At 34.9% G+C, this 24485-nt stretch overlaps 1 protein-coding gene across 7 annotated transcripts in view; it reads right to left on the reverse strand.

Moving 5' to 3' along the window:
* ADGRB3 (adhesion G protein-coupled receptor B3) overlaps window positions 1–24485 on the reverse strand; it is a 654835-nt gene that overhangs the window by 346710 nt on the left and 283640 nt on the right. For all 7 annotated transcript variants that reach the window (XM_039852889.1, XM_039852886.1, XM_039852892.1 and 4 more), the window contains 2 exons: window positions 11467–11568; window positions 10990–11096 (listed from right to left, as the gene is read on the reverse strand). In XM_039852889.1, coding sequence (XP_039708823.1) covers window positions 10990–11096; window positions 11467–11568 — 209 coding nt within the window. The remainder of the gene's footprint in view (window positions 1–10989; window positions 11097–11466; window positions 11569–24485) is intronic.

Here is a 24485-nt window from a genome sequence, read left to right on the forward strand (position 1 = left end):
TGCCTATTCTATGGTAAGCAAGAAACTAAGTGTTTTACATGAGTAACCAAATTTGAGTTTTAAAACAACCATTGTTGGGGTCATAATTACCCACATTTTATAGATGAAGGAGTAGAGACTTAGTATGGAACTGAATTCTCTAGAATTGTATAGCTCCTAAATTGTACCAAGATTTGAGCTCAGGCAATTTGGTTTGCAGAGTTTATATTCTTAACCACTACCTGCTTAACTCAGGTTTTACATAGTGCTTTTATCAGGAAATATTAAGATATTTAAATACTTAAAAATAATTCTCAACCACGTTTGTTTTAATGAGACGTTAAATCTTTCTCTTATGAAGAAAGAATATGAGAAGAAAGGGACTTGAAGCAAATTGCCAGGCTGTTGAGGTACTACCAATTATTTGAGTAGTGGTCATTATTTTGGAATGGAATAAGTAAATGTTCCTAAAGCCATTTATTAATATCTGTAAGACATTTTGTAGGTAGTTTTATTTAAGTGGATAGAAAAAACTCCCAAGAGTACATCAAGGATTCTAGTTCCCTTGGGCTTTATTTTATAATTCTAATTTAGTCACTGAAATAGTTCAGAAATATTTAATAACTTAAATATTTCCTTTAAAATTATAATTATCAGTGATTATGTTTGCTCACATTGCAGCACTCAGTGAGCATTTTTGCTCCAAAGGACAAGTCTTAAAAGTTTCTGTGTCATTCACATTTAATACTGTTGACAAGATCAACAGTGAAAGAAAAAAACTGAAGTCTAAAAATAGTTGCTTTTTATAGTTCTGGATTAAGCTCTTTGCTCTTTATATAGAGAGATGTGGTGAGGGTCATGGGGTATTTCTGAAATAACCTTATTCTTTTCCCTTTCTGCCTCCTACAGCCAGTTACAGCTTGCCTCTATTGTGTTAATCCTAAAAAAAGATTTATCGTAGTTGCTCTGTGCAAATGACACACTTTAAACATCATATATTTATATATTATTTTCAGCATCAACTCCTACAGTCCATCTGTAAGGTATATTAAAGGTTCTCACAGCTCTAAGTGGCTTCAATTAAAAGATAATTATACAAGAAACTTCTTTTCATAAAGCAATAATCTAAATATACATCTTTCGTTTCAGTTCATAACTCTATTATTTTCTAAGACCAAGGTCACTCACTAGGTGATAATATTAGATTATTTACAGATCTATCTGGTGTCTCTAGGAAAGAAAGATATCATTCTGTATGGAAAAGGAAGCATACCCTTTGTCCTAATACATAAATAGTTTTTAATTTTCCTTATATTTGATATACAGCATTTGCATTCATCTTAAAGCTAGCCTAGGGCTAGGAGTTCAAATGAGAAAGCCAATTCTAATCTAGAGACAACTGATAGGGCAGATTTAGTCCACAATTCCCCTGCAAAAATTATATGCATATTGCACAAAGCCCAGGATGAACAGCATTTGGCCATAGGACATTGGGTATCCCAGTTTCTTGCCTCAGGAATTCCTGAAGTGAGAGATAAGATGCCATGATTTTGAGGATTGCAAGATACTAATATGACAATAAACTGAGTCATGAAGAAAACTGAATCAGGTATACTGTGCTTATTTCCCTGAAAAGCCTAGAAATTTCCAAAGATAAAAATGAGAGCCCAGTAAGTTTACTCGCCCAGAAAAAAAAAGAGAGAAATAGCTTTAATTCTGGAGTTTTGGGCTAGAATTAGTCAAAAGTACAATTCGTGAGTAAAGAACATAGGTGGATAGATTTTTTTCCTTAACCTCAAACAAATTTAGAAGTTCTTATTAATATTCTGAGCCAGGGATAGAACTAGAGTATCCTTCACGAGCTCAAAGCAATACAGCGGTCACAGACTAGAACCCAAACTTTCAGGAACCTTCTCAATGGGAGACGGAGCATTAAAGAACCCAATATTTCCCTAAGGCTTTTTCATTTCTATTTCCATTACTCAAGTGTTCTAGTTCTAGGGACATTACATCAGTCAGAATGGGATAGGTTATGTTGTGATAACAAACAACTTCAAAATCTTAGTGCCTAAAAACAACAAAGATTTATTTCTCACTCATACTACATGCTCAGCCCAGATCATCAGGGAGGCTCTGTTTGTCATAGCCATTCAGGGTTTAAAATGATGGAGGGTGAAAGATTTTGCAATGACAATGGCATGCTCAGGCCTGATGCAACAAAGATCACTTCCATACACAACAATAGGCCTGAACTAGTCACATGTGGACACCTAACTTCAAGGGGTGAACAAACACCATCCTCCCATGTGACCAGGAGAGAAAAATGAGATATCATCTAATAATGGTATATCTTGTGATGGTATGGAATGGGCTAGTGTTCACTTAACTTCTTTGCATTCATCCAAAAGTTTACTTTAAAACATTTTTTACTTAATTTTTTTTTTTTTTTTACATTTTACTTATTTGTGCTCATCCACCAAAACTTCAACCCTAAATAAAATCTGTCACAGTGCTTCTTAAACTTTAATGTGCATATGAATTACAAAGGGATCTTTTCAAAATGCAGATTCTGACTAGGTAGATCTGAAACAGGATCTGAATTTCTATGTTTCTAACAAGTTCCTAGGTGCTGCTGACACTTCTGGACTTCAGAAAACATTTTCGCTCTACCAACCTTTTTTTGCACTTGCATCCAAGTAGCTCAATTTCACTGGAGAAAAATCACAACTAAACTATCTGTATTCTTAAGTTCTTTATTTCAAACCTTAGTACAATATAACCTTTGGCACTCCCTGACCTACCTTCCTCAAAGCTATTCCTCATTGTCTTGCCATTCAGAAAATGACATCACCATCAGCCAAATGTGCTCATTCAAACTTAATAAAGGATACCATCGTCTCTCACCTGGATTACGGCAGCAGGCTTCACAGGTTCCAGTCCTGACATCCTATAGCCTATTCTCCACAGAATAGTCATAGACCTTCTTTAATTAGATTAAATCAATCAATCCTTTACTGTCAGTGGCTTCTCTTTGCACTGAGAATAAAACTCAAACTCCTGGCAAAGGCCTTCAAGGAACAGAATAATTTTTTCCCCACCTAGTTCTCCAATCTCATCTCATGACAATCTCTTTTACTCACTACCTCTGGCCACAGGATCACCTTTCACTTCCTTAAAGACCTCAAGGTTTTTCCATATGCTATTCTCTCCAAATGGAATGTACTCTCATTCCTTGACAAACTCATTCTACTCTTTGCATGTCTAGATCCATCTCATTCTTTGGGTCACAGTTTTAAATATCATTTCTTCAAAGAGACTTCACTGTCTTTTTTATCGAAACCAGTTTCCAAACATTATTCTCTATGTTGGCACTTTATTAATTTCCTTCACCATATCACAATTTGTAATTATTTTATCTCTTGTCCTGTCTCTTTTGTATTTGTTTTATGTGTCACATTCAAGTTGCATCCTCAGATCCTAGCACTTGTGTTGCACAGTTAAAGTTCACTGAATATTTGTAGAATAAATTAATAGGTAGATGAATGGGTGGATGAATGATTAAACAATATAGTACACTTTCCCTTATATTATTATTTCCTTTGGCATTAGCCTAAATATAATTCACTGTTCAAGTATATTTTATTACATATTCCTATTAATAAGTTTCAAGTCAGTGAATTTTAATGGCTAAAACAAACTCTAAAATTTCTTCTCTTTAGTCACACTAAATCCATAGTCTGAGAGAAGGTTAAACATTTCGTTGGCTTTTGTAAATATAATCGGTAATATGTGATGAGTTATTTTTAAAAAGGAGGAAAAGTAAATAAAACTGTTAGAAGTATTTCATTATACATCTATACAATAATCTCCTTTAAAATTTCCCAGGAAACATTATCATATGTGCCTAATGAGATTTTTTATTTTTTATAATACAGTTGAAATTTATTGGTTTAAAAGAGTGTAGTAATTTATATAAGGTCAATGCTTTAGCCAACACAATTAGAAAATTCCATATGAATTACAATAATCATACTCTTTAGAGCACCTGAGAGCTATGAATGAGATAAACTAAATTTCCAGAAAGAGGAGATCCTTTCTGAAGTAAGCCAACAATTCAGCCAATTTCTTTTTCTATTTGTGTGCCCTTGGGAATATTCGCTAAATCTGCACAAGAGGTGAGAAGCAGGTGTGGCCCTGGCCCTCTAGGGCAGAAATAAAACTAAGAGAAACTAATTTTTTTTTGTTGCCTGGGGTTGGAGAAATATATATTAGAAATTTGAGTCCCTAAAAATCTTGCTGAGATTTTTCTCCATGATACATTTGTTGAGTTTTTGAACTGTATAGGAAGCTGAGGAGTTAGGATGAAAACTTCTAAAATGAAGAATGCAATTTTATCCATCCTTATAATTACACATTTGGAAATAAGTGCCTAGAAAGGAAAGAGTCCAGCTTTAAGGAACCAGCCAGTCTCCTCAAGACATCTGATATATTTGAAGTTGCTTGGGTAGAAAGCTGGAGCACAAAGCTGGGACCCTTTGAAGGGCAGAGCTGAGTCTTCTACAGTTTCTCAGGGTTGATGGGATGGGTTCTCCATCCCAAACCCATAAGAAACACAATGGAGGAAGGGGATTAAGCAAATGTAGTCTTACTAAATTTGCAAAACAGCCTTGATCCAGACCAATCTTTGACTGCACTGAAGTATCAGCTTCTCACTATATTTTGATAACCGAGAAAAGGGGAAATGCTTTTTGATAGACATTATCTGAAGACCTGGATTTTTTTTTTTTTACACAATGTCTGACAGTCAATCAAAAATTACTAGGTATGCCAGATGATGTGACTGACAAAACAAAACAAAAGAAGCTAGTTCACAGATTATACAGATTTTAGATTTAGCTGATTAGGAATTTAAAATGACTATGGGAAAATATTAAATAAAAAGAAAATTGGGACAAAATAGATTTTGTTCATTTTTTGACGGAGAATTTAAAAAGAGTTAAAATCTTTTAAAAAGTCCTTAAAGAATGTATATTCTAGACTAAGAGTTTGTGACCTACAACCCTTGGGCCAAATCCAGCCCACTGCCTGTTTTTGTATAAAGTTTTACTGGAACACAGTCATGGTCACTTTTGTCTACAGTTGCTCTTTTGCTGCAACAGCAGAGTTGAATAGTTATGACAAAGATCATATGGTGTGTAAAGTGTAAAATATTTGCTGTCCTGCCCTTGACATCGATGTGAACTTTGACATATATGAATTGCTCAGAATATCAAAATTTAATTAATAACTTCCTTCCAAATTTTTTTCCCATTTGTTTTTTCAGGGTAGATAGCATTTAATAAATGTGAGCTAGTATCATTTGCTGAACAGTCAATGAACTCATAATTTTTTTTAGGATCACATGTTAAAGACTTTGGAACTGTGAAGTTGAACACAAATCCCAAAACTATAACTTGTGATCCTGAATAAAATTGAGAGGATTCTGTATATTTTGAAGAAACTAATGTTCTTTAACTTTTTCTCAGCATTGCTGGGTTTTGCAATGATTAGTTGAGCTCTGGTAGTGAGAAATCCATCGAACTTTTGAAATTTGGCAACAAGAATAAAAAGGCAACCAGGTGCTTTGTCTTTACTACTTAAAACAAGAATATTCACATAATTTTATGAGGGCAATGTAATTTGAAACACATAAATATGGTTGCCAAACAATATAGTAATTAGTAATAATAATAGCTCAGATTTATTGAATGTGTACTATGGTAACAACTGGTTAGTAACAACTCCATTAAATTGACCTGGAGTGAAGTCACTATTGGTATTTTTTAAGAACTCTAATGTAATTATAATGTTTAGCCAGGATTAAGAAACTACTGATCTATCTAGTTTCTTCTCCAGCTTTCCCCATCATTTGCTGTATCCAGCCATGTTGTACTACAAAAAAAAAATTTCATAACAAGTAACTACTGTTACTCTGGCTCACTCACCTCAACCTAATTGATGAACATTTGATAATTAAAATCATCTGCTAGTTCTCCTGGTGCTGGACCATAGCACTGGGTTCTTTGTTTCTTAATTGCTCTTTAAAAAAACAATGACTTGCATACTTTTTGGCTCAGTAAGTATTTGTTATTAATGAAAAGTATGGTGGCTACTGTTTTCTTCCTTCCTTTTAAATAAGCTGCAGGAATAAAATGTATTACCCTCTTCTAGGCAATGTGCTGGGCATTTGTGCAATGAGGTGGTGGCCAAAAATGTGTGCTACTAGAGGAGTTTTATTGCAATGGAGAGAAATTCACCTGAAAGGTGAGGACTATGGGAAAAATTAAGCAAACCTATTCTCTATCTATTTCTCTCTCCATCTTTCTCTGTCTACCCCTTCCTCTTCCCCCTTGCTCTCTCACACCCAGCTATCTATTATTATCTTTATCTCCTTTCCTAACAAACCATCCATAAAAGTGAGGAAAACAGGAGAAACAAAGACCTTAAACCAGGATTTAAGCTTTTTGACATCCCTTCTCAGACCCAACCTTCCAATGACTACATAGATTATTACTCCAACTTCTATCTTTAAAATGTTTGTTAAATAAAGGTTTGAAAATAGAAATAGAGGTTTTAAGGAACAACAACTTAAAAAGAAACATTTATATCCAGCTCTTCATTAGAGTAATATTTTTGATCTCTCTCAGTCTCTCATTACTCATTCCTCTCCAGGGAAGAAAGAGTGACTTATCCACCTGATAAATTTAGGAGAAAGCATTAGCATGCTTGATCAACTCCTTTTGCTTTAGAGAGCTGTCTACCTGCAAAGGGCATACATTCTGCCAATTCTATATAGTCCGCCACTCTGTGCATGCATGTGCACATGTGTATGTGTTAAGTATATATTTGTATGTGTGTAAAAGAGAAGGAAGAGAAGGAGAAGCAGCTTCTATGATTGTCCAGATATACCAGAGACAAAATTGGTCTGTTTGCTTAATTCTGGGCAAGGATAGCCCACTTGGCCACAACATTCAGTCATTTTCTCCAAAGCTTTATAAGTAACAAGAGATAGTATTCTCAATTTGTCTGACTCCTGTGCCTGGTTTTTCAGCAGATTCTGAAATTATTTCTACTTTGGTACAAAATTCAGAAAATTTCAGAAAATAAACATTAATATTTCAATATCAAATGAAACATTAACATGTAGAAAATATTAAATTTCCAATAATCCCATTACATTTAATACTTTATTATTCTATCTTAAATTTTTTAAAAAATTGTGTGCATTTGTTTGTGGCTTGTCTTTTTTATGAACAAAAGTTTTATCATAAGTGTTAAATTTTTCATCTTATAAAGTTTCCTAACAAACTCTATGATTATTAACTTATTGATATTTTTCTGCAATTGCCAAATGATTTCATAAAATAATGTTACCAATCACTCCACATTTCTAATATTTTGGGGCTAGGAAAATTTCACATGATGAATAATACTTTTCAAATTCATGTTGTTAAAATTCATGAATGTTAAGTCTGGCATATCACCACCTTCTCAGTTGTCATTATCCTCCTACTGATAAGAAAAGTGGCCGAGTAATTTTTATGCAAGCATCTACAGAGTATCTAGTATATGCTTAGTATTGTGTTAGACACTAGAGAAGTAAAGATTAAAAAATATGGTTTCTGTCCTCAAAGAATTCAAATTAAATGTCAACTCAACAGATTGGTAATTTGATATATTAAACTTATTAACAACTCAATTCTGTTTACCTCAATTGGTTTATAATTATGAGAGTTCATAGCACATACTCAACTAATGTTTGTTGATGACAAAACATTATTTCAAACTTAGTCCATTGCTATATATTTACAAAATAGGTATACAAAATATTGTAATCTAGGTATGTATGTACATATATTATTATCTATATGTGAAAGAGTTGGAAAACACAGATCAACCTATCTTAAATAAATCTCTGTAGCAAGTGACCACTAACACTTAATGAGCTTTGTGAATAGAGAGAGGCAAGAAAAGAAATCCTCCAAGAAAAATAGAACGATTAAATTGTGAAATGATGATCTCTACTAGAGAGAAGATATAGAGTCTTCAGAGTAATTTAAGAATTAGTGGGGAAAAAATTTTTAAAATAAAAAAAGAATTAGTGGGAGTCAGAAGGGTTCTATATTACAAGCAATATCTAGCCTTGCTACTCAGACAAATCATGGAAAATGACAGGAATTAGACTACGTGGGGACATTGATTTCATTTCCATCTCCAATTGACTTTTCTAGAATATACATGATGATGCTGATATTATTAGGCAAGTATTCTTTAAGGCATAAATTGATCCTACATTTCCCTGAACATGAACATGATCATGATTCCTGGGCAAATACTAGATGTGTATATGTGTGCATTTATAAGTGTGTCCATATTTCCATATGTGTATTTAAACATAATTAATGTGCAAAAATACATGTGACATCAATTCTAACCATCCATCCATCCATCCATCCACCCACCCACCTACCTACCTATCTATCCATCCATCTATATCTATCTGTATTTTCCACATGTACACTTCGAGTTAATGTCAAGTTTTAAAATTTTACTCTTATTGAGATATTTTTTAACTCAATAAATTTTCTGTACACATTGATATGAATACCTCATAGTTAAATAGCTCTCTTACAGTTTGCAAACATTTCACATATAGTATCTCCTCTACTCTTCCTCAAAACCTCAAGAGAAGTTAAGATGATGGTACCAATTTTATTTTGCAAAGAATAAACCAAGACTTGAGTAAGATCATATAATGTTTCCAAAGGACACACGATCAGAAAATCTAATGCAGATGATTTCAAATCAAAAGCTCAAGAGGTAGTATGGCCTCCGGAAAAGAGGTTAGGCTTTGGAAAACTATATGTAGGATGAAAGATTCACTCTTTGCCTCACCAACTGGACTGTTCTCCCCTATAGATCATTTTCTTTCTGTGCAAACTGAGGCAGAGCTATCTACCTTGCAGGTTCTTGTGAGGATTGGAATTAATTAATGAAAGTGTCCAGTCAAGTGTTTGGTATTTCATAGGAGCTGAATACACTGAGGCTGCTTTTCATTCTACAGTATCATGCACTTGATTTGTGTATGCAAGTCAATAAAAGCATATACACATTAGCTTTAAAATTATTGACTAATTTCTATGGGATTCAATCTGAGACATTTTACAGGATGCTTCTATTTTTTTTCCATTATAAGGTGACCTGCACTTACAGAATGCAAACTCATTTAAATATTACTGTACAAATCACTGAATTTAGAAAGTAAAAACTTTCTGCAAAAAAGTGGTATTATTTATTCTTAGCAAATTTGTAAGGATTGACTTATGATTTACTTAATCCATGAGATCATTCCCATTTATTACAATGAATAAAGAACTGACTATGAATATTATTAAGATTAAGTAAACAAAGTCTAATGTCAAAAATTAGAGAAAAATAAAATTCATTAAAAATTAAACTCATAAGAAAGTCTTTAATTATACTTAATTCTGAAATATACTGGTCTGAGTATTGACAGTTATTAATAAAAGAAGCTTTATATTTCATATTCTTACATTTTATATTATAAAATGAAGCTATTTATTATGTTCTGTCATAATATGTATATATGTGTGTTTATCACCCCCAGACAAGTGTATTTTAACAAATCTGACAACAAAATGCTGTCTGATGTGTTTACGCACCAACTTAGTAATAGAATTGATGATTATGTGGCTACATACAGCCTTATTTCTATTATTTTAATTCTGACAGATATAAGACTCAGTGAAGCCAAATATCATTGATTATCGATGCATATAAATCTATATATTATTAAATGTATTTGTGTGTAATCAGCATATATTGATGTATAGATCAGTATTTATTATCATATATACAAAAATGTATGTAAATAAATAAATGAATATATATGTACACAATAATAGAAATAAGGCTCTATGTACTCAAATAATTGTCATTTCAGTCATTGATTTAGTAAGTAAAGAAATTAGACAGCATTTGGTTTTCAGATTTTTAAAAATGTCTTTTTCTGTTTTTCTGATAATTACATTTATTTCATTGATAAGGGTTATTATTGTACAAGATACTTCTCCATCCACAAGCAAAAGCGTTCCTTAGGCTTTTTAAAAAAAAGTTATGCGCATTTGTGTGCAACAGTAAAAAGAAAACAAAAGCATAACAAAACTTAAAGGCTCTTAACATCATTCTTGCCAATGTTCAACTTTCCAGTTGGCTCGTGCTATTTTGTTCTAAAATCCACAATGTTTATTCATGTATGGAGTTCCTCTTCACTGTCAGGACAAAATGACAACAGTCTTTGATAATGAGAACGAATTGCACTTGTAAAATACCAAGCAAATTTAATATGCTCAAAATATTCATACATTATATTCTCTGAATAATTCAATAATGTGTGGGGAAAAAAGGAGCTATCTTTGGAAAATTTGGCCCATGTAATCTTGTGTAATTAATTTTCTCTTGTGCAATAACACTGTCATTTTGTTCATGTCTTAATGTCAAAATGCAGTGAGAAATTTGATAGCTAAGTGACACAGCTTTATCACTTCCCAACTACTAAATGTTAAAGAATTTAATTTAAAAATGTATGGTATTTTGAAATAAGTCTTATATATGTTACTATTTAACACAATTTTGTGCCAATTGTGATAAACAGTTTACTCTTATAGATAAAATTAAATAACAGATTTTCCTCAGGGCTTTTCCTCATTAGACAAAGAATTCTTTCATTTAAATAGCAGGATCCATAAAACCCGAAACCCTAGGAACCAAACAGTTTAACAGTGACTTATAAAAATTAGCTTTCTATCACATCCCTTTTTCCTCAGGCATTTTTTCAGAGATTTTTTTTTTTTTTTACTAATTTGATTGTACCACAGAAGGTTAAATTCTCACACAGTGATCATTAGCAAAAATAAACAGAGCAAGTACTAAAGCTGGCTTTGCACCTACTGAATGCTGCAAGTGTCTGTACTCATTTGATATGCATCTTGCAAAGCTCGGCTGTTCCCAGAAGGCCACTCCATGAAGACTGAGAGAGCAGCGTCTGCTAGTGGTGCCTGCGCGTCACAAAGAACAGAGAGAAGCTTTATAACAGGGATGCTGGAAGGCATCACATAACTGGGAGGCAGACTAAAACATTGGGTTTGTACATTTTCCTGCTTTAAAAAAAAACATGCATATGAAATTGTTATTTTTATAATTTTTATAATGTGTATCAGTCATACTGAGAAACAGTTACATCAGCATTCTCTAGGTCTCTTCATTGGCTCCATTTATGAAGAACCTCACTAAAACTGTTGCATTAAATGCATATTGGACAGATTTATTTATGGATATAAGACAAAAGTGGGACTTCATAAGCAAACATAGCATGCTATTCTTGAATGGTGATCATCATTTGGATTTGGGTGAGCAATCCTATTTTACCTGTGGCATTCAGTGGGCACTGATTGAACGCAAAGTCGCCTGCTGGAGTCCTTTTCCACACCATCGACATCAGATAATCCTCTGGGCATATTTCATAAGGTGCTGCAATTTAAAACAGAGGGACCTGAATGCCAGCAGTGTTTACTTTTTTAAATATTGGCAATAAACAGTCCTCAAATGTATCTCTCTAACTGCAGAGCTCTTTCATTTTCTTTAAACTATGTTCACTGAAATTTTCGAGACATCTTCATAAACAAAAACACACCGGGTTTCATTTCATTATCTACAAAATCTTCAAAGAAATGTGCTTTCTTTTGAAAGTGCTTACTGTATAGGCTTTTTAAAAAAGTCGTTTGGATTTGTCTATAAATTGAAGATTACGTTTAAGCATAAAAATAAAAAAATCTTTCCGATATTCATGTTTTGTGATGTTATACAATAAAATAATTTCCAATAATTTAAAATTATAAACTGTAAGCATTATGAGGAAATAAATAGAAAGGGAAAAAAATATATAACTTTTCATTTTTTTCATACAAGAGCAATGATGCCAATCATACTACAACCTATAAAAATAAACTGATTTGATCTTCTAGCCTTATTATTTTCAAAAGCTTAATTTAATTACTGAGGCAAGAAACTTAAAGAGAATTTCAAGAATAACAGATGTATACCAGAAGTATTTTAATGGAAAGCCAAAGAATTCGTGAAATAACAAGCTCTATCTGTATTGTGTTAAACCTGACTCTTCTCTCCCAGATGAAAAAAGACATCATTCCCTTCTCTAGATGCACCTACTGGTGTGCTTTTCGCACAGCTCTGCCATTTATATGTTCACGTTTGTTTTCACTATTTGCCTGGGATCTTGTCTGCTCATATCTGCATCTTGCACCTAATGGAATGTCTGGCACACAGAAGTTTATCAAAATTGAATGAATAAATGAATTAATGTATGGTAATATAAATACCTTTAATAAATAATAATGACCATGCCCTTTTGGCCCCTTCAGCCCTGGACTGTCACAGGAGACCCAAGAGCTGGATTTGCCCCTTCATGGGCTCCAAGAGCTGGATCTGCCACTGAGACTGGCCTGGGATAGGCAGTGATAAATAGAAATCATCATAAATCAAAAAATATAAAATCATAAAATAAAAAAAATAAAACCCATCACAGTAAAAGGTAAAACTCAAGTGAGGTTAGAGATGGCCTCTGTACAGGACTCCCTTCTTAAATATCATAAGAACAGAACAGCAGAGAAATAAATTAAGGGATGCCAGAGCCATTACCAACCAAGTACCAGCAACCACCTACTCCCACATTACCTGTGGAGGTTAGCAAGCAGGGAACCACTTGGCATTCTGTGTCTGTCCCCCACTCCATGAACAGCAGATACCCCTAGCCTAGCTACCCTCCTGCCAGGTGGCCATGGAGGCCCAGGGAAGTGTCTCCTGAGAGGAAGGAGACAGTATCAGGAAGAAAAAGCAAAACCTAGAGATGAGACAGTGGTGGGAGAAGTCACTCTGTGGAGCTAGGGGATGTTCAGATTAATGCCAATAAAGGGGAAATAGTGGGAAAGAGAAAAAGTTACTAAATGTTGTAGCTACAATAAGAATGTGACCAGTTTGGCTTCTGATCCTCAATTCTTATTTTCTGTGTTGCAGTCAAGTCTTGAGATATGGCCTATACCTCCAGTTAGCAAGTGGTAACATGCATGAGTTTCTCTGGTTCAGGTGTCTTTCTTAGGCTTTCTTAGGCATATCCAACTGTTAAGAGGCATTTTTACTAGCTGTTCCAAAGAAATCTCAAAGTCGATCTATGTACTCTTTAACTCTAACCATTTTTCTCCACAATATTTCTTGTTTCTTCTCTTTGTATTTCCTAATGCTGTTAAACCTCTAATCTTGTACCATAGCTAAAAACATCAGATTCATCTTCTACTCATCCTTCTCTTCCTCTTAACTTATCAGGATTCCACCACCATGCTTATCCAGGCATCCATCCTGTCTCATTTGAATTAGGGGAACAATCTCATTGGTTCATTCAGCATTTACCTAACATATGCTAGGTTATGTTCTAAGGAGAACCAGTGGTGCCTGAGAGAAGTACTCTCTGCCTCATGGTGCTTTCAGTCAACGGGGGGAGGCAGAAGTCAAATAATTAAACATAACTTATTTGAGTACAGTTATGATAATCACTGCAATCAGGATAGGATACTGTTTCCCTATAAAAGCTGAAGAACCAAAGGCTTCCTGGAGGAAGGGACACTTAATGGAGACTGGCTATGTGAGGTGCAGTAAGTACTCCAGGTAGTGGGGTAATATGTGCAAAGTCCTGGAAGCAAATAAGAGGTTGGAGCACGCAGGTCAGTGGAGCTGGAGGAAAAAGAATAAGGAATATGGAGTAATGAGCTGGACAAACAGGCCAAGATTAGCACACTGAGGGCCTCATAGGCAGCCGCTGACGGGTTCCACACAATGATTGACAAGATTTGATTTTTAGGATCAGATTGCCTTCTGTGGGTAGAAGAGATGGGGGCCAGTAGATAGGGCAAGCCCTGAAATGATGTTGTCTTTATATAGGATGATTGGACTGAAGATGGAGAAAAGTAGAGAGACATAGGTAAATTTAGAAGGTAGACTAAATGGTGTGGGGAATGAGGGACAAACGGGATAAGGATGATGCCTGCTTTCTGAGCTGAACTGGGTATAAGTGACACTATTCTCCAGCATCTTCCCCTTTTAATCCGATTTTCATGCTACAGCAACAGAGTAAATTCTAAAATGAAGATTAACCCCATAATTTGCTGCTTAAATCCTTTCCATGGTTCTCCGGTACTGACAGGATAAAGATAACTGTGATCAGTGTCATGAAAAAGGCCCTTCTACCCAGCCCTAATTTAGCATTCCAATTATGGTTCACATTTATTTTCCTGTCTGTCAGCTGCACAGAATTGATTGCCATCTTCCAAATATTCCACACAAATTCACTCTCCCCTGACTTTGCAAAAATTGTAACTTTTACTTAAAATAACATTTTCTCTCCTTTTTTTGTAAAATTCCTATTTAAAATACATTTTAAATGGGATATTCTCTGGGTTGTCTTCCTTAATATCTCAATCAATGAATATATAAGTATTATAGACCTTTTCACAATGGATTAAAAATACTTGGTTATGTGTGTAAAACTTTCCAATTCTCAAATTTTTCCCAGTGAGAAACTAATCATGTTTTATTTGTTTTTAATTTGCTGTAATGAACTGCTACGGTATGTAGAATATAGTAAGTTGTTCAAAGCACGTTTGTAAAATAAATCACTTTTACTGAGGAAACAACATAATAGATCAGCACTGTCTAACAGAACTTTCTGTTTTGACAGAAATATTCTATTTTCATGGTCCGGTATGGCAGCCACTAGCCAAATGTGGCTCTTGAGTTCTTAAAATGTGGCTAGTAAGGCTGAGAACTGAATTTTAAATCCCATTGAATTTTAATTAATGTGAATTTAAATTTTAAGCTCCTGTGTTGGACAATACTGTAATAGATAATTGTGTTTTCTATAAGTCAACCAAAACTACTATAGAATATGAAAAAAAGGAAAATTAAAATACATATTAAAACTCACAAAATATATCATGCAGTTAACTATATAATTGAATTCTATATAAAAGAACTAGTGTATTTATAAAGCAACTAATCTATTTTAAAAAGCATAACAGTCATTAATGTAAGTACTATGCTAAATTATTTTTGTTTCAGCCATACATCTAAGTTGTTCAGTGTCTTCCTCATTAATTCTTCACTTATAAATTCATGTTTATTTTGTATTTGGGGGGGTTTAAAAATGTTTTCAAACTCAAATTTTCTTCAGTTCCATTGATAAATAGGAAATAAATTTTGTAAAACTTGTTGCTATAATTTTTAAGTTTTTTTTTTTTTTTCTGATTCGGTCTTGACATAAGTCAATGAAGAAGCAATTTGTACCCCAGGCTTATTTCCCAGAAGTGGTTTCAGAAAGTTTTTAACACATATTGTTTTCTGACAGTACTCCTCTTTCCCGTGCCCCTCCCCCACGGTAGACTGTGTGGTCAGAAAATCTGGTAATTGCGAGCATTAACCACTAGATGGCACGAGTGGGCCAGCAGGGTGAGATGTTTACTAGGCCTGCCACTGAAACTGATAAGCTTCAAAATCAAAGTGGGCAGAGTAGTGACTTAACTGTGTACTGGGAAATATGGGTCAGTGCTTGATTTCTTTGAAAGGTATACTACTTGGGAAAAACAGAAAATGTCCTCTTTTCACATAAGTACAACGTTTAGTGATTAAACTAGCCTCAGTTATAAGGCCCTTCAATCTGGCCCCTTACCTTAGCTTCCACCAGCTCCACTCTCACTGCCCTCCCCTCAGCTAAACTGACCCCTTGATGCATCTCCAATAGTCTGAGCAGGCTCCTGCTTAGAGCTTGTGTACTTCCTCTTTATGATCAGGATCTCTCTCCTTCCATTCTCCAAGTGTCTGCATGGCTCGTTTCTTCACTGCCTTCAATTTTATTCAAATTTCACCTTCTCGGGGATTTTTCTGACTACCCTGCAACAGTCCCACGCTTTCTTCTGCTTTATTGTTCTCCAAAACACTTGTCACCTTATAACTTCTAAATATTTTGCTAGCTTACTTATTTTTTTCTCCTCCTGCTACAATGTGATATCATGAAGATAGTGATTTTTCTGTTTTGTCTCACTCCTAAGAGCACACAGCACTCACGAGTTTAGCATTCATAATAGGTGGATACCTACACACACACACACATACACCTTTAAACAAAAATTACCAAATACTTTCAAAAGATTTATTTTTCCATTACCCTAATACTTAAAATGACAGAGATGAGCCTGATTCAATTTAATTACCAAGGGCAGTGTGTGTGTGTGTGTGTGTGTGTGTGTGTGTGTGTGTGTGTGTGTGTGTTAAATAGGTCGTGGGTAGGTAGTAATATTCACTAGGAGCAGTAAGAGACAGAGGTTAACAACTACTGTATCCCTAAAAAATTAATCAAACTAGGTTTCCAGGGTACTGGATGTCGACAAAAGTTGATTTTGTAGGGCAGTGTCCGACGTGGTAAGAGTCCATGGAAACTTGTCCTTGTTCAGAATCCCCCCATGAGATCTGCATACATTATAATTGGTTAAGGAGGAAGTTGATTAAATATTCTTTTTCAATCACACAACTCTATATAGCTCATGGAACTTGCAGAACTCACAAAACCAATAGTTCTTTTTCCAATCACGGCACTCAGTTATTAATTCCCATTTACCTAGTGACAACCGTTGTGGTCTACCTCAACTAGACACCCCCCCAAAAAAATCACAGTAATTTTTTAAACCTAGAGAGGTCAACAAACTTTGTTTTCTTTACTGTAAGTTCATGAAGCCTTGGATTTATTGTGGCTCTTATAGACAGAAACACAGTACACAAATGATAAGAAAAAAAAAGATGACAGGAGATCATAGATTCAGAATTGCAAATTAGTCCAGAATTTTCAGCTTTTTAGTAATAATGTCAAATCCCACAGCTACTTTAAATATTTCATCAAAGGTGATTTGACATACTTTGAAGATTATATCTTAAAAAAAATTTAGTTCAGAAAATAAGTCTATTTATGCTCATACCAAAAGCAAAACAGCCTAGATATCAGAATAGTTTATTTTCTTCCATTGTAGGTTTATGACGTTCCCAGTAGTGGGAAATGTTTTGGGCTCTCCTCAGTGCCACTTATGGAATTCATTCATTTTACAAATATTTACTGAGCTCCCATAATGTCCCAGTCACCTGGTTAAATACTGCAAATAAAAAGAATGAACAGGAATAGTCTAGATCCCTCAACTCTTAAGATGATGAAGGAGATAGTAAGTGGAGAAATTACAATACAGTATGATGCTCACTATAATCTGAGAAGTCCTGGCTGCTTTAGGAGAACTTGAGGGGAGAGCATGTCAGTGGAGGATTTCCAGATGGGATGTCCCAGCAGAGGTGTAAAGGATAAGAGTTAGCCAATGAGGAATGGAAAAGTGTTCCTTGTGAATCACATATGGGAAGACTCATGGGGCAAGTAGAACATGGGACATCCAAGGAATTGGGAACATTTCAGAATGGCTGGAGTGTAGAGTTGGAAATGAGTAGAGGTGGGTAAATTGCAAGAGGGAGAGAGTGATAAATGATTCGTTAACTAGGAATTTAAATTTAAGGGCAAGGGAAATTTGTTATAATGTTTTGAATGCTGTACCTGCAGTTTGGAGAATGGATTGAAGAAAAGTGAGACTGAAAGCAGGGAAGCTTGTGACCATCTAATCGGGGAAAGGGGTGGAATCACAGGAAGTAATAATGCAAAGTGAGTGGATTCTAAATCTATTTAGTGGGTGTAATGGCTCAGCTCCATGGCTGGATGTAGGAGGTGAGGAAGAGAGAGAAATAAAAGATGAAACTCAGATTCCTAGGAAGAATGTCTGGTGTTCTATACCCTGAGTTAACAGCACACGAGGAGGATATGGCTTGGGAAAGAAGATGCTGAAAATAGTTTTGAGTTTGCGATATTTGAGCACGACTTGGTTATCATCAAAAAGTCAGTTGGTGTATGAAGCTAAAGCTCAGGAGAGAAACATAAGCTAGAGATAGAGATTTGTGTTAATTCTTTTGCTGTTTAATGCTACCTATGTGTATTTTGTAAATTAGAAAATACATAATTAGCTCAGGCCACTCTCTGTGCAAAATAAAAGCATATTATTATGCAGCAATATGAAGGACTCTTATTTTTTATGCCTTAGAAAAATGGAACAGTAACTGTTTATCAGCTGAAAGATTCCACTGTTTGCTATCACTAATGTAAAGATCTAAAAATCCATTTGTAAGATACAACTGTACTTGAAGTCACAAGTAGGTAGTTAGCATGCTCCCTTAAAACAAGGTAGCAATTACCTAGTGATTAGCTGTTAATCTGTCTATTCAAACTGATTTTCTGTCTCTTAAAAATAGCAAAAATTATACAGGGCTTAAATCAATTTGATGTGGAAAATTGTTTTTCAACCCTCATGCTAGACTTTCAGCATTAAAGAGAAATTGATTCTAAACTGTAGAGCTGGCACGTAGAAAAAAAATGCACTATGCATGACCCCACATTTCAAATTTCACTTGCTGGCCATTCACTAATTCTTGTATTATGGGAATTCTCTGGGCTGAGAGATGCAGAAAAGTGCTCACACAGCTTACAGCTCTAATTTCAAGGGTGGAACCTACTCATGTGAAGAATTCATGGCACTGCTAAGGTCTGAGGAATAAAGAAGGGTGATTATTAAATGCATTTTATAACAGCATTCCTCATGTAGAAAATAATTTTTATCAGTCTCAAGTTGAAAGGACATACAATTATAACTAATATTTATGTATCACTATGACTTAGGTGTTCTTCTAAGTGCATTACATATTTTAATTCATCTAATTCTCATAATAACCTTATGAAGAGGATGCAATTATTATCCTCATTTTAAACACCAGGAAACCAAGGCAGAGAGAGATCACTCAGCGAGGAGGTGGTTGACCTATGTCCATCAAATAGCTCTCAGTCCAGTCTCATAGAATCTTATACTGTCTCTAAGAATTTGTTGCATGATAAACAAGGTATTTACATATTTTGCCAAAATTTCTTTCTAAGTCTAGAAGTCAGCAAATCACAAACTTGAAAATCATTAGCAAACAATGTGCATTACAGATTGCTCGAGTACTTGATCTAGATAGTATTTTATACATATACTCCCCCTCCCGAAAAAATTCTGAATTATTGCTTTTAAAACCTACATTTCAACTTAGCACACAAAGTCACTCTAGTTCCAACCTGTTAACAAAGTTAATAATAATAAAGTTAATAATAATATCTACATTTAATTGTGAGGAATAACTCTAAGTAACTATAACTTTTAGTAAGACAAAGTTTTATGTTGGGGTACACTAGAAGTTTTTTCAGAGAATTGTGTTTACTTGCCTTTTTATATGATCTTAAGCACTGGTGAGGATAATGGTGCTTCACAGCCTTTTCCAGGTCATGGCTCATGTACACAATGATAACATTTGGAGGCACACTAGGATGATGGGCAAGGCTACTCCAGGCTGGAGGCTACTGGCCACAGCCTCCTATCTTGCCAGCTGCCCTGAGACCTTAGGGATCTGTATTTGGGCACACCTGGGACCAATCCTAGCCTGAAAGGTGGCTGCCTGGAGGAGCTCTGGCCTGGATGAATAAACTGGGCTGAGATTTGGGGAAACTGAGTAACCTGCTATAGAAACTTACATATTTTTCTTACTTCTAACATCTCAATTATTTATTTCTAATGTGGGACGAATCATTCCACAAATTGTAACTACAAATAAAAATAGTATATGTGCTAACAATATCCATTCAAATTCTAATTAAGTAAACTAACAGAATTTTGAAAGAGTAAAAAGAGATAATAAATGTAGGGATTACTATCATAGTTGTTTCTGAAACTTAATCATATGCTTTTATACAAATGATTTCACTAGTGTAGTTATAGCATTTATGATATAGAAGAAAACCAGTCAAAAGAACAGGTATCTAATGACCTACCAGAATTCAACTAGGTTCAGTGCAGGGTAGGGGATTTGGGAGGCAGAAAATAGATAACTCATTTGCAGTGAGTTGGAATTCTAGCTAAGAGCAATATTTAATAAGAGAAGTTCAAAGTAAGTTTATAGGGGTTTGAAGAAGGCAGAGAGCACTCATATGAATGTGGGAGAAAGAAGAATGCTTAAGGGAGGAGACAGCTTCTAGTGGACTGGGCTTCCCAAGATGCTCCCATTTTAGCAGGTGAAGATGGAGGAGGCAAGGACACTGCAAGAGTCCGGGTGAATAACAGTGGAAGCAACAGAGTAAGGAGAGAATATGTGCTTCCATATCCAGAGACCAGAGACTGGATCTGAATGTGCTTGGTGGTGTTGGGGGGATATGCATATATATAAATGAGTAGAGGGTGATAACCTTGGAAAGCTAATGAGTCGATAGATTGGGGATACTAGAATCCCACTATGCACTAAATTGGGCAAGTAATGAGAAATCATGGACTTTTTTATAAGCAAGTGAGTCACATGACTAAGGCCATGAATAGGGGTCATAATCAGATAAACCTACATAGAGGAGATTAGAAAAAGTGGTTGTTGGAAATAATATGGATAGTGGACAAAGAAGACCTGCACTGCCATTTAACGATTCTAATTCATTATAGTATTTTGTCTTTTATCCTTGAAACAATCCCATTAGGCAAGTATTATTCTCTCCATTTTATACATGAGTACACTGAGGCCCAAAGCCAAACTCTCTTTGATTTTATGCCCCAGGCTCTCTGAGCTGCCCTGCTGCTTTCCCACTACAGATGGTATCCAGGGGAAGAGAAAGAAGGGCCACCGAGAAAGACTTGATGGAGGTGGAATCCCTCACTAGCAAAGGAATTGGTAAGAATGAGAAATTACTTCAGATAACAGGAATTTGGTGATCAGGGAGAAAAGCTCTCCTGGTGATACTGTGTCTGATTTGATACTCTAGTTGGAAAGGTCTATCTTAGGCATAAAGGTGCAGGTTTGTGGGTGCTTCTCACATGGGTGATAGTTTAAGAGAGAGAGATAGCAACCAAAGGGTGCCCAGGGCAAGATCTAAGGGTCATTCACATGCAGAATATACAAATGAGAGGAAAATAAGTGGAGACGAGAAATGATAGGGGTTAGCAAAGAGGTTTACTGTATTGGTTAACATTGAAGAAAAAAAAAACTTTTACTAATTGCATTAATTTAAATCCTATTAATTAAAAATAATTAAGTGGTTTCTAAAATACGTTTCTTTTTACTACAAAAACAATGCGGGATGAAAGGAAAAATAAAAAACAGAAAGTGCTGCTTAAATTTTCTATTTCAATTTGAGAATGATCAGCATGTTGTCAACTATTTCTAAATTGGACAAGGTAGGGTAATATAAGATTACAACAAATTGCTTTTTAAGTTTCTGTTGTGGCAGAAGCTGTGAGTTTTCTCAAAGTGTCATCTAATGAGCAATCTGATAAGACAAATTATGCTAATAATTATCTCCATGGCAACAGGTTTGAATAACTGCACATATAGTAGTATCTAGTATACACACTCCTTATTTTAGACCCAAGTGGCTCTTCCTTAATTCTACCTATGATATTTAGCTGATTTGTTGTAGAATTGAAGACTATAGTAGGTAATAAAATCCATGCTTTACAGGAGGATGGGATAGTTTCTTAGATGTTTATTAAGCAACAGGTTATCTCTCTCCCCTACGAGGTATCTTCAAGTCTTAATTTATTTCTCTACTTTTTAGAATGTATCTGAGGTGACTTGGCAAGAATAAATAGAACATTTAAGATGAAAGAAGTCAATACCTAGTGCCACTTGCGTTCAACACTGAACTCACTGGATGGTTTTAGGTGAACAACTAGTTTGTACACTTGGGTGTGATATTTGCTCTGTCCAAAAACATTCAGTGAAAACACTTGCCTTAATCTTTGAAACTGTTAAGTAATAATATAATTTCTAATAGGGTATATACATAACATCTGATAGCAAATAATAATAGAAATTCTAATGGATTAGGAGCTTTTAAAAAGTACTATTAGTGATAACCTTGTGATTTGGAACCAAAAAATAAAAAATAAAGCAGGTGCCAATGGGTACACAAATATTTCAACATAGAGCAGAATTTCTTTTCTCTTTAAAAAAGAAACGTAAATTTTACGCTCACATAATTGGGTTTCTAACAATGATTACGTTTAGCCTTAAAATGCAGTGTCAACCAAATTTAGAAGTCTGACTTATTGTTAAACTTGTCTCTAACAAAGTCAAAATACTGTATTAATAGTGATGAATTCACCACTTCTCCAACTGGGAACTGAGGAGAAAATAAGTTAATGTGAGTTAAGACATCATCCTCCTCCCTGACCACTCCATAGATTATATACCTCTCTGTGTGTGTGTGTGTGTGTGTGTGTGTGTGTGTGTGTGTGTGTATACACTGTTAGTAGCCTTGGAGGATAAGAGGCAGTGAGAATGTACTCCTGCTTAGCAAGAGAGTAGCTGGGGATGGGAGGATGACAGAAGATCTGTGTCCTGACAGTACACAGCCTTATATATCAAATGTGTTCAAATGATACCCAAGTTGTTTCTCCTGTTCTCCATGGAAAAGGAACAATGAGGATTGGAAAAATGAGAGTTGAATAGTGACAAAATTATCTTTCTTTGTTCACAACAATTAGTTAATGGCTCTATTTTTCTTTAAGTGACTGCTGTCAAGAGATCTTATTCTGGTTGAAACATGAGTTGGCTAGGGAGACTTGAAATGGATTGTCTGTATTTTCATTATTAACTGATTCCAGAAACAATCCCTCTTATTTATGAAGAAATATACATAAAATAAAATTTGTAGTCTTGTTCAGGAGACATCTCAACTTTCTCCCACCAGTGGAGCTGAGGTAGAGGACTGTTTTTCACTTGCTTGTTAATTTTATCACCTTATTTATATTTATAGCAGTCTCCCCTTAAGCTGCAGAGGATAAGTTTCAAGACTTCCAGCGGATGCCTAAAACTTTGGAGTAATGAAAACTATATATACATGTATATACACACACATACACACACATACATACATATTATGTTTTTCCTATACATACATACTTATAAAGTTTAATTTATAAGTTATAAGAGGTTAGCAACAGTAGCTAACAATAAAATAGAACAATTATAACAATATACTGTAAGAAAATTTATGGGAATGTGACATTATTATGTAAAATAAGGGTTACTCTAAAACAAGCACTATAATATACTTCAACAGTTGATCTGATAACCAAGAAGGCTACTAAGTGATTTATAAGTAGGTAGCATATGCAGAGTGAACACACTAGACAAAGGGACGATTCACATCCGGGCATTCTGGAACAAGATGGCGTGAGATTTTACCGTGCTACTGAGAATGGCATACAATTTAAAACTTATAAATTGATTATTTCTGGAATTTTCCATTTAATATTTTCAAACTACAGTTGACCATGGGTAACTGCAACAGTGATAAACAAAACCACAGATAAGGAAGAGCTACTGTATTATGTACTTTACTGTAGACCAGTAAAACCCAAAGGGTAATCTGCAGCATCATCAACATCATCTGGGAGCTTGTTAGAAATTCAAATTGGCAGGTCCCATTTAGACCTACTGAGTCAGAACCTTTGAGGGTTTGGCTCGGGAATCTGTTTTTATAAGCTGAGTGACTCTTACGTTCACTAAAGTTTGAGAAGCACAGCTCTGGTCAATGAGGAGAGGCATTCAGAGAAGATAGGAGCACAGATTATGCAAGTTTTGTGCTTCTTTCTTCCTACTAAAGCTAAGTTAAAAAAAATTACTCAGAAACCAAATGAAAGTTTCTCTTGGTCTCTAGGGAACATGTAATCCCATTGGAGAGCAACCTTACAGAGATAAGGGACAATCACTCCCAGAATGCCATTTCTTCTAATCAGGGAGAGGGCTTATATTCACCATATTACAGGCTGCTAAATTCTAATATGTATGCATTACAATGTTCAAGACAAGTTTGGGATTACAAACGTTACTCCTAACCTCTTTGGTATGAATAGTTAGAGTTAAATATCACAATAATTGCTACATCTGTGGTCTAAATTGCTGTAACTGTGTAGATTTATGATATGGCTATCTCACTTCACAAGTTCTTCTCAGCACATTCTACCTGCAGGCTTCATTCACCATTTGCAAATAAAGCAATTAGGATTCCAAGAAGGACATTTTATGTATAATTTAAGTTTAACATCTACCTGGGAATAGTAGGTTCCAATTTATCAGATAATGACTAAAGAGTAATGGATTTTAGAATTGGAGCTATAGGAATAGCAAACCCCTCCTCTGGGAATAGAGGAAGGCAGTGCCCAGGAAGCCTGAAA

The sequence above is a fragment of the Pteropus medius genome, unplaced genomic scaffold, assembly GCF_902729225.1.
Source record: "Pteropus medius unplaced genomic scaffold, Ma_sr-lr_union100, whole genome shotgun sequence".
Taxonomy (NCBI): Eukaryota; Metazoa; Chordata; class Mammalia; order Chiroptera; family Pteropodidae; genus Pteropus; species Pteropus medius.